General features: G+C 38.2%; 1 protein-coding gene across 5 annotated transcripts in view; it reads left to right on the top strand.

Moving 5' to 3' along the window:
• ADAMTS17 (ADAM metallopeptidase with thrombospondin type 1 motif 17) overlaps positions 1-15,354 on the top strand; it is a 165,046-nt gene that overhangs the window by 79,994 nt on the left and 69,698 nt on the right. For all 5 annotated transcript variants that reach the window (XM_015292261.4, XM_015292260.4, XM_040706475.2 and 2 more), the window contains 3 exons: positions 1,433-1,573; positions 2,290-2,440; positions 14,647-14,748. In XM_015292261.4, coding sequence (XP_015147747.2) covers positions 1,433-1,573; positions 2,290-2,440; positions 14,647-14,748 — 394 coding nt within the window. The remainder of the gene's footprint in view (positions 1-1,432; positions 1,574-2,289; positions 2,441-14,646; positions 14,749-15,354) is intronic.

The following is a 15,354-nucleotide window of genomic DNA, read 5'->3' as shown; positions in this document are numbered from 1 at the left end:
AAGGGACTGCTTCTGGCTTGCTCAGTTTAGCAGGTTGGAGACCTACAGAGTTCCTGTTAATCTGTGTTTTTGGCCCAACACTAGTGGCTGTTACTTTGCTAAAATGTGACCCTGGCCAAATGAGACACTTTTTGTCTGAAAACCATTCTCCACTTCATGTTGGAATCAAAGGAAAGATGTTAATATCTCAAAATGTAATTATTCTGTATAACTTCAAAAATTATTTTAATGATCGTTTCAAAGTAGGATGGAAAGTCCTTACCTTTCTTTTGCTGCTGGGCAGTATGATACAGTAAGCTGAGTGCAGAATTGCCAGTTAGGACTTCTGACATTTCACTGATGTAGCAGATGAACTTGTGTACATCATTTATCCCTTCTCTGCTGCCATTGGTGCTGTTCCTGAAGGCTCACCTCATCAAGAGGAGATTAACCTTCCTAGAATGACAACAGAGTGAGGCTCCTCTGAACAGTGATTTACAGTAGCAGCCAATGGGAGACATCTCTAATGGCAGAAGAGTCCTGAGGGGTAGGGAGCAGAGAACTTTTCAAGTAAGACTTTTCTATTTTAGAACACGTACCAAAATTCTCACTGAATGTATTTGGGTTCCTCCCAGTATATTTATACTACACCATTTGTACTGTTTGTTTAGATGGCTTGTTTTGCTGAGTAGGTTACATTCTCTTCTTTCTGAGTCTGGCATGGGGCAGTCTTTGTGGTTGTTTGGACAGTGCTTGCAAAAATGGGAGCTTGATTCTGATTCAGGTTCCTACCTGAGCTTTGCTGTTAGAGTCATTATAGAGTCACAGAAAAATTTAGGCCAGAAAGGCCAGTGGAGATTGTGTGATCTAAACAGAAACTCCACACTTCAGAGTTAGATGAGAGAGATGGTGCAATGCCACAAAGTTAGAGAAATCTTTCTTAAGAGAGGAGTTGCTGCAGATTTACCCTGAGAGAATGACAGAATTGGCCCATCTCTGGTGTTAGTTTGTTGACCATTTTATCAGTGTGGTTATAGGAATCATACCCAGTAGATTTGGGAAAGAGATTCAAAATGTTCAGTAAATACTATCTTTGATGTTCTAGCAGATATCCTTCAGATCTGTTACATCCAGGTTCACTCTTCATGAACCCACAAGTAGTTATAATTTCTGGTAGGAAGATCTATGCAAAGCACATTTAAAAACTGCCAGTGAACAAGTACTAAAACCTGGGTGAAGTTAAGGCAGTGGATAAATTGAAGGAACCTTCCATTTATCGTTTAATTTTATATATATATATATACATACATACATATATATACAATTATAAAAAATATAAACAATTCTATAGTTTATTTATGAAACACACTCCAGCATTAGGTGAATATTTCTGTATTATTTGTTCAGCCTTTTCTTGACTCTGATAACTGCTTGTTTTGTTTTAATTAAACAGCATGGGAATGAGCCATGATGACGATCATCCTCCCTGTGCAGGCAGGTCTCATATTATGTCTGGAGAATGGGTCAAGGGCAGGAACCCCAGTGACCTCTCCTGGTCTTCATGCAGTCGCGATGACCTTGAAAACTTCCTAAAGTAAGGATTGCGCTGTACTCTTTCATTGTGGTCTTACTCATACAGTTAAACTTTGAAAGCAGCTAATGCCTTTATTTCTAGGAATGGATTCAGTGGAAATTCAATGGAAAATTAGGATTAGAGGTAGAGGTGAAAGGAAAATAATGAGAGAAAATGAGATATCCATTTTTACATTAAAGTGTAAAGTTGAAAAAGGAGCTCATCTGAACTCACTCTGGTCCCTGACAGAGGAAAGATGATGCAAAGATATTACAGTTTGTAAAAAATTATTGTGAAGATGAGGGTAAAAATCTTTCCTTTATATCTGTGATAGATAAGAAGCCAAGGGCTTAAAATTCAACTAGGGGGATTCAGGTGAGACTTGACAGAAATCTTTCTAGCAATCTTTGTAAGGCGTGTAAAGCTACTGGGATAGATAGCCTAAGGGCAGAATTGATTCTCCATCATATTTCAGACAAATATTAACACAGAATGACGTGAATGCAGTGTATTCTGCTTCAAGGCCTGAGGTGGAGAATGAGTTCTCAAGAACCTTTCTATCCATAACCTTAATGATTCAGATTCCAAAAAAATGTTGGGAAAATCATCACTATTTCACACAAGGTCATCGGATTCTCTATTAAAGACAGGACAACAGCTGCTCTACAGCAGTGTTCTAACATTCCAGTTCAAAGGTGCTTTACCTTAAAGGCATGTTTAATTATCTCACTCCACAGGTCCAAGGTCAGCACCTGTTTGCTAGTAACAGACCCTCGAAGCCAATATGCTGTGCGGCTCCCTCACAAGCTGCCGGGAATGCACTACAGTGCTGATGAACAGTGCCAGATCCTCTTTGGGACCAATGCTACATTCTGTAAAAATATGGAGGTAAGAGCTCATGTAGTATATCTGGAAATGAGATAGGATGTGGAAATATAGCTGTTAAATGTTGAGGAAGTGAAGGAGTCTGTATCTTCCTCACAATTGTAGTGGGACTTTCAGAATGTTTAGCACTGTAGCTATAAAATTAGTAGACAATCTTCCATTGGTTTTCATGTCAACAGCACGTACATACTTCTGCAGTCCTCTTCTTTTTCCCATATCTGTCTTGTTAATGTCCCACAGCAGACACAGAAGAACTTTTGTTTGTACTCATTCTTAATTTAGGCACTGTTCCCTTTCAACACTGTCTCTCTGAAGAAGTCAATAGAGATTGTTTTCCTGATAGTTCAGCAGAGATGAAAGTATCTTCTTACAGGAAAGCTCACCTATTAGATGTCTGTGTGGATCTTTCAGTAGACCTCACCTTTGGACCATTACAATGTCCTTATAAGCTGACTCTAACTCCGTGCAAAGGAAATATTAATGACTGCTTCCTTTATGGTATCAATTAAACATCTGTGCAGAATCAGGCCTCTTCCTATGTGTTTTCTAAGCAAAATGATATTTAGTCAGACTTCGGGTACAACATGCCTCGTATCATATGGTTGGGCAGCATAATAGAAACAGTGATTTTTGGTGTTTCTAGAAGTAGATCATATTTGAGATGAGGCAGCCTGACTTTCCTGATTTTTCTGACTTTTTCTTTTGTCTAAATTTCTCAGTTTAGATATCTAAGCTCTTCCTAAAGTCTTACATGTAATTAGATGTCTTGTATTCTCGCCAGAGATTGTCTGTATCTCACTTCAAATAGGAACTGGAGAAAGACTTCCATCATAGGCTCAGAAATATCCAGAAGAAAGTCATGAAGCCCTGTATCATGTAACCAGTGCCAGCTGGGAGCAATCTGTCCTAGACAGGCATAGAGTAGTCAGGTTTCTTGCTGTCATTAACTAGCCACTTGTAAATTGTTCTTTAGTACCATTCTGAACAATCTCAAGATCTGAAATTGTTTCTAACAGTGAAAATAATCATCAGCAATAACTGAGGTTTCTAAGTGCCAAATGACTAGAACGGTTGAAAGTGTGCAAATCATGGGAACGTGGTCTTAGTTTCAAATTTGTTGTTTTATTTGTTTTGGATTTGGAAGCAAGCTAATTTAAAACAGTAAGAAAAGAATCTGGAGAGATTCTACTTTCCAGATCCATCAAGAAAATGCAGACCACTGGGACTACCATACTAGAAACAAAACGTTAGAATTTAGGTCTGTAAAGAAAATTGCAGATCTACCCAGGATAGTTAAAGTTTTTCCACTTGTGTGGGTGTCACAAAGCTTGATTAATGTTGGAACAGATATTCACTATTTTCCTTGTTGTGACTGAAAAAAAAGCCAAACACATTCTGTTTCTGGATTGGCCAGTGCCTTAGAGGAATGTCAGCCTACTGGTAGGTGGTCAACATTTCTCATGGATGTCCACTCGTACAGTCTGGAATTGTTTCAGGAACAGGTTTCTTGCCAGAATAACAAACCTACAGGTACTGTTCCTCTCTGCAAGATACAGACAGCAGGTATTTGTGTCTGCCATGATTTTTAACCTGTCTTGTTACTTGACTTCTTTAGAACACAGTAAAAGCTCAGAATCTCCTGCCTCAGAATCTCACCTCAAAAAGGATGCTTGCTAAACCCTTAGTAGTTTCTAAAGAAAAGCCTTGTAAAACTTCTGCTAATTAAAAAGAGCTTATGACCACTTAGAAGTATTTATTTTTCTCTATCAGATGTGCATTAGAATTAACATTTACACTTTGAAGTTTGGATCAATTATGGGACATGCTATAAATTTACATAAATAATTGCATCCTGTTATGCTACTCTGAAATAGAGTTTGAAGGCAATGAAATTAGTTCTTTTGAGGAAACTATCATCTTAAATTTTTAGACCTTCAAAGTTTTTTTTCTTTTCACCTTTGTATTTCTCATGCTTCATCTGCAGAATGCTTGTATTATAAGTCTCAAAGCTGTCTACAAAAATATGAACCAAGAAAAAAATTGGCACTAGTTATTGGCATTAGCTGTAGAAATTATTGGCAAATGTAGCTGTCTCCTCTTTTAGCCAATGGTAATGTGGTATTTTTAATTCAATAAAGGATTTTAAAAAAATCTAAATGTAGAAGTAATAAACATTTGACAGTAAATATTTGTTACAAAAAGGAAATAAATTTCAGGAAATTAGCCTGTTCGGTCTTTTTATGATTGCATGTGTCTACTGTCTACTTTTCTTATTTAATATAAGAGCTACATTATAACATTTCATTGGGGATAGCTGAGCCACATAATTACATCAGGCAAACTAGAGGCCTGTGTGCAAAAATGTCATACAGTTGATTGTAGAGCAAATTTCAGAGATAAGAAAAATTCAAAATTTTACCATTTTTAAGAAACTGGCGGAAACTTTCTGTGCAGTAAGCTCTTTCCCTTTATGGCATCAAGAAACGGATTTTTAAAGGGATGTAATATCCTTTGCTTTCACAGACAGCCAGGTGCCTAAATGCTTGGCAGTGTCTGGACCTCAGACACTGCTCCACCTTGATAGTTAAACCATGAATATTCAACCTTATCTTGATATTTCAGATTGAATCTCCACAATTCCTACTCCATATTTGTTCTTGATGGTAACTCATGTGCCGTAATACCTCCATCCCTGGAGGAGTTCAGGACCTGGTTGGAGGGGGCCCTTGGCAATCTCGTCTAGTACCAGGTCCAGAAGTTGGTGGCCCTGCCTGTGTCAGAGGGGTTGGAACTTGATGATCCTTGAGGTCCCTTCCAACCCAAGCCATTCTAGAATACAAAATAGTGGCCTTCAGAATTGTAACAGTTTGCCAAACCAGAAAGAGGTAGTTCTTGGCTGTCTTATTCTGAATTTACAAAACAGCAATGAAAAACTGATGTAGGCTGACTTGTACATGTACTACACCTTTTGGCATTCCTTTTTTATTTGAACACTGACTCTACATTTTAATACAGTAAAATTTAAAAATATTTTAAAAAACAGTAATTAACAGAGTAAGAACTTGATAATCAACTCTACTATTGTATGCTGTTGTAAGCTATGACTTCTAAGATGTGTAATTCAGGATCAGATTCTGTAACATCTCTGTTAGGCAGGATGTCCTTGTGCATGTTGACTGTTTAAGGAGCTGTGGAATCAGGCTTTTAGGCTGGAGGGTTGTCAGGCAGAGAACAATCATTTCTGTTAATTGAAAAGTACTGTTTCTCTTATGGTATTGTGTGATTAATAAATAACAAGATTACATGCCCTCTTGCAGCGCTACAAGAGTTTCTGGTCAACCTAAGGGTTTGCGCAGTCCTTTTTGTCTTGAGGGAGAGAAGTTGCTGTTAGCAGAAATAAGATAAATGATTCCACTATTGTCAAGTTCTGAGCAAAATCAGAAAAATCACTTTTGACACTGCATAGGGCACTGCCAGTGTACCCCTAACACAGAGACCTTTTTGGACTCTGGTTGCTGAATGCTGATGAGAGTTTGGGGCCAGTATGCTAGGTTGTGCAAATTACTGGAAATTCAACCTGCCTGGCCTCTGTTCTTCAGATCTGTGCGATGAATCAAGTATTGTGAATTCATTTGACCCCTACGCAGGAGGAAGTAAAAGGCTTCTGTCCCACTCGAGCTATGAAGACCTCTGCAGAGAGTAGACTTTAACGCTTTGCTGTCCTTTAGTTTAGCAGTGCAATCAGTGAGAGAAAAAGCATAAACGTTTTATGCCTGAGTCTGTCTCAAAGAACAATTGGTGTTTCTCCACAGAAATGAATAAAAATGCACTGTTCATAATTTCATATGAAAATATCCTGTGCGTATAATCTGAATGCAGAGTTTATTTTTCAGACTGGCATGCCTACTAATAGGGGCTTTTGCACTGAAATTACATTTATGGAAAAAATGTGATTTCTATCTCTTGTATCCAATGTTTAGCTTTCTGTTTTATATGACTTTTGGCTTATTTATTATTAACACATTTTTGCGGGTTTTTACATAACCATTATCTTTCAGCATTGTTTTGAGTCAAAACTGTGCTTAGGCTAACATGGCATGTGGGAAGAGATTAACATTGCTACAAAGAGATTTTTTGCTGAAAAAGGGGCACTCAACTCAGATGTAGCTGGGAATGTGGATTTTGACATGATACTGATTTTAGAAAATTTAAAACAGCTAGAATTGGCTCTACTATTTTCCTTGAACTGAAGTTGTTTTGCAATAAATATATGCATCTCCCAGTTTCTGAAAGCCACAAAGCAGCAGCGTGAAACAAGAAGGCATAATTGACTGTAAGCCAAACATGGCTGAATAGACTTCTGGGCTAAAATGGAAAAGGAACAGAAAAGAAAATGTAAGGAAAGAGGAACTGTAATAATCAAGGAGAAGCAACAATTGTAATAATTAAGTGGATTGTAAATATCCCTTCAGTTTTCATATTTTATGGTATGATGGTGAATATAATAATAATATAAGCAAATGTGGGTCTTTCTGTGGTCTTGATATTAATCACAAAGAGAAGGCCAGAGTGGACTCTTGGACTCCATGTATGTGAATCAATGGGGCTCTGTTTTCTCATTGCAGTCATTTGTGAGATCCAGACAATGATAGTAAGCCCTATTATTTAGTAATGTATAGACTATTTACAAGAACATGGTATTTAGATTGTGAGCTGATTTCCTCTGAAAATAATAGAGGTTGTATTGTCATTTTCTATATAACCAGAGACTTTGTCTACATCATTTTCTATCACACGCACACACTTTAACTTCTGTGTAAATACAATAATAATATATCTGGAAAATGATGATATAATAATAATGTGGCTGGAAAAACTGAGGGTTGCAGGGAAGAAGCCTAGCAATTCTAAAAATAAATTTAGAAGATTTTTTTAATAAGTAAAGGCAACAATTTACTCAATTGCTATATTTTATAGTTTTCCTAATGCATTCCTAATTTTTAAAAATTGAGACTATTTTCACGTTGACTGTTACATATGAAGCTGAAGTGTCCTATTTCACTGCTTCTGTAGGTTGCAGAAAGATCTTTTTCTCTTTATTTTCAGTGGAAATACTTTTTGTTTAAGAGAGAGAGAGAGAGGAGCAGAGTTCCTGCCTGGGCAGCACAGCCCAGTTTACAATTATTGGAATGCTTCAGAAATTTTTGTATGTGTTTCAGGTTGGAACATGGTCAAAACACATTCTGGTGCAGTGGTTTAAAGAAAAATAAAAAGAGAGAGGGAAACCAAAATAAAATTATAAAAATACAATGTGGAAATTTAAGAATATAAAAATAACAAACTCTTAAAAACAATACAGATAGCCTATTAACAATCAAGCACTTAAGCTTGGAAATTCTACCTTTTTCTTATTAAGACACGGAGGGAGGGAGAGGGAATTAGTACAGCCTTGTGATGTGGCATCTACAGCTGAAGCTTGAATTTAACAAAATTAGCCAAAATACTATTGAGTATCAGCCTGAAAATAGTGTGTAACAGGCTTGAAGGGCGTTCAGGCCTCTCCCATTGGCCTTCTGGGAACTTCCCATCTGTGAAACACTTCAAGAGAAAACTCCCATAATCTTCACAGTCACATCTAAACATTGTGTGTACGTAACTATTTTTGCTAGTCCTCTCTTCTCTTTCCCCATGGCCAAGAAATGCAGTCTCTGATTTCATTTTTCTAATTCTCTCAGTTTTTTTTGAGTTTTGTTTTTTTACTTTCAAAATGAACAACGCAGAATTTTTACATGTCTTTGTCTCACAATCTCTCCTACAGTGCTTTTCATAGAGCCGTAGGAGCAGAGTTTTACTATGACAGATGATGGCATACTTGGCAAACAGTCCCTGCTGCATCCACTCTAGAGGGGTCAGGGCTCATCTTCCTGCCTGTAAGTGTGCTTTGGGCAGTTCTTAGGGAGACTGCTTTTGTTAACATTGTCAAAACAGGAACTATCTGGCTTTTCAAATCATCTACTGTTAGAAAGGTTATTTGGAGAATATAATCAAGCAATTTCAAACTTAAACCATCCTTGTCTGTCTGTGGTGTGTGTGGTATGTCATAGTAGTTACTGTTTTGGAATTTAATAGGTTTTTTTTTCTCTCTCCCAAAAATATGAAGAGGATATGTTGTATTTTGACTGTAGATCAGAAAAGCTCTCAGTATCACTCCATGTAGGTATAAGGAGTTAGGTGCATTGCATAAGGGATCCATGTCTTGGTAATTGGTGTAAAGCATATCAAGCCATCTAGCTCAGATAACCAAACCCAGCGTGCTACCCTTCGTGTTTGCTGGGCTTGGTTTTTTGTGTTTTATCTTACATAGAACATTAACAAATCTCGGAAATGCTTATCGTGCATTTTTTGTACTGTTCTGCAAGGAAAAAGGGTAGCACCGGAAAGCAGTTGACTCTGAAGGGTCATTTCCTCAAGAGTCCTTTAACTCTCAAAGACCAGTTCCTCGGAAGTTAAAACAAACTCTTGGACTCTATACGCTTTGTCTGATGTTGGTGACTTTCCAATCGCATAAGTACTGATGAAGAGGCCATTTGAGTTAACAGCATTACACTGATATGAAAGCTAATATAAAGGATAATCAATTCTGAATTTGTTTGTTGGCTCCAAGCAGGCACGTTATTGGCCGTGCTCATCTAAAAATCATTGCTGAACCCTTGAGTTTCTGTTTTTTTTCTGAAGAAGCACAGAATCGGGTAGTAAAAACAAAGAGATGTTTTTTTTTTTTTAAAAAAGCTTCTTGAGCTGTGTCTCTTCTTACGTTCGCTTTTTAAATAATAGACTGAGGTGGTTTCTGTCCAACAGTAAAGAGATTCATTCTTCATTGTCGTTGCTGAATAAAATTACATATTATGAGTTTGCTGGATTGATGGCCAGTTTTGTTAAAATAAGAACTTAGTGGATATCGACCATTGCCTGAATACCCTAGGGTAGACCTTGTAATCATTTCTCAAGCCTTTCCATGACATTTGGATCACGTCTGTCATTTGGAGAGACATGCAGACACTTTCACTATTGGACCTACCACTTGTTCCTTGGATTATCGACTCTACAGAAAGGTCAGCAGCTGCCCACTGATATGTACATCCAAGTATTAGCATTATCTTATCTAGGGCAGCAAATGGCTCCTCTTCAGAAGTGCCTTCCAATTTTATACTATTATAATTTTCAGAACCTTTCATCTAGTTTTCAACAGGAAGAAACTGCACTAACACCAGTGGCAAACAACAGTGCTCACCTCCTTTGAGATCCGTGGTAGATTGTCAGTTGCTTATACACTCAAAAGTAATGGCACTGACATAGAAAAGGAGGGCGTTGTTTGTCTCACTGTGTTGTGTAAAGAAGGCCTCCTCAGAAGCATGCTGTGAGGCTTCAAGAACCTATCCACAGGGCTTTGAACAGAAAAGTGTGTGTAAATTGTGTGTTTATTATACTTAATAGGTGTGAATTAGGATTCTGTTTATCAGCATGTTTTATCTCACTGTTAGCTATTTGCCCAGCCAAAAACTTGGCAAAATTAAAGAGATCTGATACTTCATTGAAAGCCAGTCTATTTATAAATGTGCCCTTGTGTTAAGTGGTCTCTTGTTTCTCTTCCTTAAGGATATTTGTTTTTGTTAAGTTCTTCTTCATAATCCTCTCGTTTTGACAGCAAAATTGGTTTCATGGTGGTTAATTCTGCTACTGGAAATAAGAAGCTGCCCATCTTTCCAATGGGCAGCAGGCAGCAGGAACAAATTCTTTTTCAGAAGAATTAACTGTGAGGTTTTTTGTAGTGGTGGTTGTGTTGTAGTTTGTTGGTTTTGGATGAATCCAAGATGGGGGAGTGAATGTGTAGGGAAGGAACCTAGCTTCTGTAGAGCTGTTAGCTGGTGGGTAGGCTCTCTATTCACTGGATTCTCTTTTTGTTTTGGAGATTTGGAAGCTTTCCTTTCTAGGTAAAAATCTGAGGCTTGAGACAGAGAGGAGTTTTGTGAGCGTTCTCTTCTCACTGAGATCATATGAGGTCATTGGACAGAATCACACAGTTTTTAGTAACTGGTGATGCAACAGCTAACCCAGAAACTAACAGACTCTAGACTGATCGCCTGCGGGCAAAGAGCTGGCTGAATTAATGCTGGCTTCTCCTCATTTCCAGCTGCAGCACTGTGTTAAAGAACCTTAAAATAGATTACTTCCCTAGAGCCACATGTGAGTGGTCGTAGCACTTCACATGCTGTGAGTCTGTGCTGGCATGTATCTGGGATGGGGCTGCATGCAAGGTAAACACCATCTCCAGAGACAGTATGTGTTGTGCAAAAGTATGAGAAACTGTGAAAGGTGGGAAGGCTCACAGCCAGACATGTTCCTGGGGGTGTCCCAGGAGTTGTTTCTAGTTTTACTCTGAAGTTTAGCCAGCAGGCAGTGCAAGTCTGTGGCTGTGACACTGAGCAGAGGACTGCTGAACTCTGAGCGGAGTTTTTGCTGCGTCTGAGCAGACTTTCAGTAAGACATTTAATCCCTTCCTGTTCCTGACTTGTCACCTAAAACAAAGGGGAAAGGCTTCTTTTGTCTCCATAATTCCAGGAGCTTGTTTAGATTACAAATTCTTTGAGGAAGAGAAAACACCTGGCACAATAAGGCCCCTTTCTCAAATAGGTGCCATTATAACAGCTGCAGTGGGAAGCGTCATTCACGTGCCAAGCAGATATCTCCCAGCTTGGGAGTTTCCGGGCTGTGACCTCTCAGGACTGACTTCTAAACAGCTATGCAGGCAAGTTTTCCTATCCTGCAGGAGTTTCTGAGAGACTAAAATTTGCCCCTTTGATTTTGGTTTGTTTGTTTGTTTTCTGTCTGTATAAATTCCTTAAGGTTTCAGTTGAACAAGTATTTCAATTTTAAAAAAGGAAATCTGAACTTTTATTGAAATATTACATTTCAACAACCATCTCACTTTTTTTCTTTTTTTTTTTTTCCCTCCCGGAAATACATCAGGCTGGGGGCTGATCCAAGGATGACCTTTCCACACAGACAGTTTCATCAATATTTTTCCAGAGAAAATTATCTATCATTGGAAAATCCTCACAGGCACTTTGTGGATGCTGTAAGGAGGACTTCGCAGGCAGAGATCTTTCTTAAACCTGGTTGCTGACACTATTAGCAGTAATAGAGATCTTTTGATGGCTTCTTCTATATCAGTGTAAGCTCTGAACTGACATTGATATACAAGCAGCATTCTTTTAAGTTGTGCCATTTCTTGCTTTGGTATTTCCACACAAAGCTGACTAATTATTTTAAAAAATGAGTCATTGTAACTGGTAACTAGAGGACTGCTTAATGAGGATTTTTGTTTGGGTTTATATTGCAGCTGAGGAGGATACATGATCCCTTTTGAAATGAGCTATTAACATGATAAAACATCTTGGGAATATACAATACCAAAGCTGACGGTTTAATCTTTGCTGAGGTATCTGAAAGCTGTATTAAATACAGGGGACTGCACTAATGAGTATTTCAGCTTTGTAGTGGTATGGCACTAGAACACAGAGCTGAAGTGCAGTTACCAGATTTTTCTATAACTGCTTCCTGAAATATGCTTTGCATTTAGTATTCAGACTCAAATACAGAGATACTATAAAAATCCTATGTTTCCCATACCTCAAAAATGGGTATTTTCAGAAAGGTAGGTATTGGTAAAAGAGATTTTTTCTTTTATTTATTATATGTGTGTGAATGTGTTCGTGTATATACATGTGTATATATGAATAGAGACACAGGCACATAAACATGTAAGTGAATATTTGCACCAGCTGTGTTTACAGGCTGGTTTGGGTGCTGTGGTTCTGCTGATATGGACTCACCTGTTTGAGGTTAGCTGTGCCCAATGCTTCCCCCGGGCTATGGCTCATAGCTGGGCCTGTTAGCTGAGTATATATCACCTTCCACATTCTTGTGGACTATGGAGGAATTCTGTTTGGCAACCAAAATTGTATAAAAAACTGCTTTATTTTTATGACTTTGTTTCCATCACCCCTCTTTCTCTTCCTTTTTTTTTATTTTTTATTTTTTAACATCAAACAGGAGACTTTAACCATAATTTACATGCAGCTTCTAGAATTCAGTAGTCCATCATATTCATAGATTGCTTTGAATTGTAGTTGTAGCTACATCTAGCACATTCTGCTTCTGTATCTAGAACCTCCTATGATACTTTCCACTTAGATCTGTGTCATGCTTTTAACATCTCTGTTTTAGAATCCTTTTTTGATTATTCATGTATGAGGTCTTAATATAAAGAATAGCTCATTGCTTTTTGATCCCTGTGAGTTAAAACAGATGCAGGTCTGCTGTGGTTTTACCTCTAGGAAAATAAGCATCCTCTCAGAGCTGTAAGTTTGGCATCTTGGGAAAATGCTTTCTCAGTTTAAAGGATTTATTGCCTTAGATCACTGTTCTCTCTGTAAGACTTGACAGTTAATAGACATACTTCATGATTTTAGTGCTCTCCAGGGAAGGAGGGGTTTTGAGAACCTGGGAGTTGCAGTGTGGAACAATTGATTTCTCAGTTTGTTGTGATATCTGTGGCTTGTAAATTCTTCTGTCTCTGTGTACCTTTCTGTAAAACAGCATGTGGTGTCCTCTCCACTAATGGGTGCTCAAGAGCTGTGGGTAAACCACTGATGAGTCACAATCATTTAGTCAAAACGACATCTGATATTGTCTCATATGCACTACTAAGTTAGGAAAAATGTTTGGAAAATTCACTGATTGATGTTTCCCTTGTGTATTTGCTGTTGTTTGTATGCTTGATGATAGCTTTCTGTGTTGTGTTTGGTACAGATGTTGCTAAATTGTGCTGTCTGCTTCTAGTTTTTGTGAACGTTCTTTTGGCTTAAGTAGTGCAAAAGCCTCTTTGCAGAGAGAAATGCAGAAACAAAACAGGATGCAGATACTGCTGTGTTAACTTATTTCATTTCAGTATGTTTTGCATCATCACTACTGGTGTTGGGATTTATCTCGTCCACACCCTTTGCCATACAGCTCTATTTCACAGAGACACAGCATGTGTGTACACAAAACACACATGCACCCACAGACTCAAACATCATATTGTGAGAGAACCAAAAGGTCTGAGCATGTTGACTCAACTATTTAATGAGGTGCAATAAATCTTGACAAGACCAGCTGGCTCTAGAGTCGGGCTTCTCATCTTTTTACCATTACACTGAAACGTGAACAATAGTGGAAAGAAATGTAACTCTTCTTTTTCTTTTTTTGGTACTCGGATCTGTAGCACTGTATTGAATTCATCTACTTTCATGGAATGCAAAGCACGGTGGATGCTGTGGAAAATATTAACGATGTAAAAGCCCTTTTTTCCTGCTTCTTTTTCTCAGATTCTGAAAATATCATTGATCTGACAGATCACGCAAGTGTGGTCACCATTAACCATTAACACACATTTGCTGAGCAGAATAGCAGTGCTGAGAAATGGTACCCAAAACACGTTTAAATTCTGGCAGCGAGATGTGTGGTACCTCATGCTGCTCTTGCCCTAACATTTGACTTTTCACCTTCTCTAGCGTATTGGACTCTAGCAGCTACTGCTCACACCCAAATCTTCTCTTTCTCCCAGCCTGTCTGCATTTTTTATAGCTTGTCACCGAGCTCTTCTGCTGCACAACAGACTGTGAAACCCATTTCTCTTATTACTTCTTCAGATCTTTTTCTCTCAAAGGCCATACCACCAGGATCAGCAGGGTTACTGAGTTTTACCATGCTTAGTTCTGTGAGTACCTTTAGAGGAAAAACATGCAAATAATTAAGCAGCTCAGACACCCAAATTTTTGAAGTGATTCCAAAGCACTCATCTTTTGTCCTCCCAAATAGGATTCCTATTTAATGAACCTGATTTATTTTAGTGTAAAAGAATTTTTTTTAAATAATGGACTTCTTGTTTAGGATGGGTTTTGTTCCTGACGATGATGTCCATCAATCTCTTTTATGTTCCCAGCCCAAACACTCAATGACAATCAATCCTTAAAAATAATGGCTCCCAAACCAACTAGATGCCTCTGGATTCACGTGAGAGAGACTGCCTGAGCTTTGCAGTGTATCTCACAGTGATAGCTGACATCCAGAAGTAATAACTGCACCTCATTGCTTTACAATTGCAGCATTTGATGTGTGCTGGGCTCTGGTGCTTGGTGGAAGGAGATACATCCTGTAAAACAAAGTTGGATCCCCCTCTGGATGGCACTGAGTGTGGCGCAGACAAGGTAATCAAAATGCTCAGCAGCAATGAGTGTTGTTTTTTTTTTCCAGCATTGTCAGTGGAATAATGTTTCCAAGATTCAGTATTTATTTATCATTAATCCATATTTTATACTGATTCTATAACAAAAATTGCTCAATTAACAGCTAGTTTGGGTTAGATCTTTCTGATTTTATTATGTGTATTCCAGTAGCCTGTGGAGACCCCAGCTTGTGGTCCAGGTGCTACACAAACACTATAGGAAAACCCTATGCCTCGCTCTGCTAAGTGCGCAGAGTCACATTATGTAGTCACCCACTCTTCACAAGTTTGTTCATTGCTGCAGGTGGTGTTTCAAGAGTGAGATTTTTTTTTCAGTGCAAGCTAGGGTAAGGTAGTGTTCTTGGCTGTATTTGAGATAGGAAGTATGGGGAGCATTTAGACTGGCATTTTGGGAGTGGAGACAGATGGGGAAAGAACAAGAGGCTATTTAAAAACTTTTTAGTTACTAAAAGTAGCTCAAAACGTGTTGAGATCAAATTCAGTAATGTTTACTTGTTTTTTCAGTAATAATTGTATTACTGTATGTATCCACTTAGGTGAATAAGGTGTGTATGGACTGTCCAGAGTC

This window comes from Gallus gallus, chromosome 10 (genome assembly GCF_016699485.2).
Source record: "Gallus gallus isolate bGalGal1 chromosome 10, bGalGal1.mat.broiler.GRCg7b, whole genome shotgun sequence".
Classification (NCBI taxonomy): domain Eukaryota; kingdom Metazoa; phylum Chordata; class Aves; order Galliformes; family Phasianidae; genus Gallus; species Gallus gallus.
Note: the sequence above shows the minus strand (reverse complement) of the source record. Positions and strands in the feature narration are given on the sequence as shown.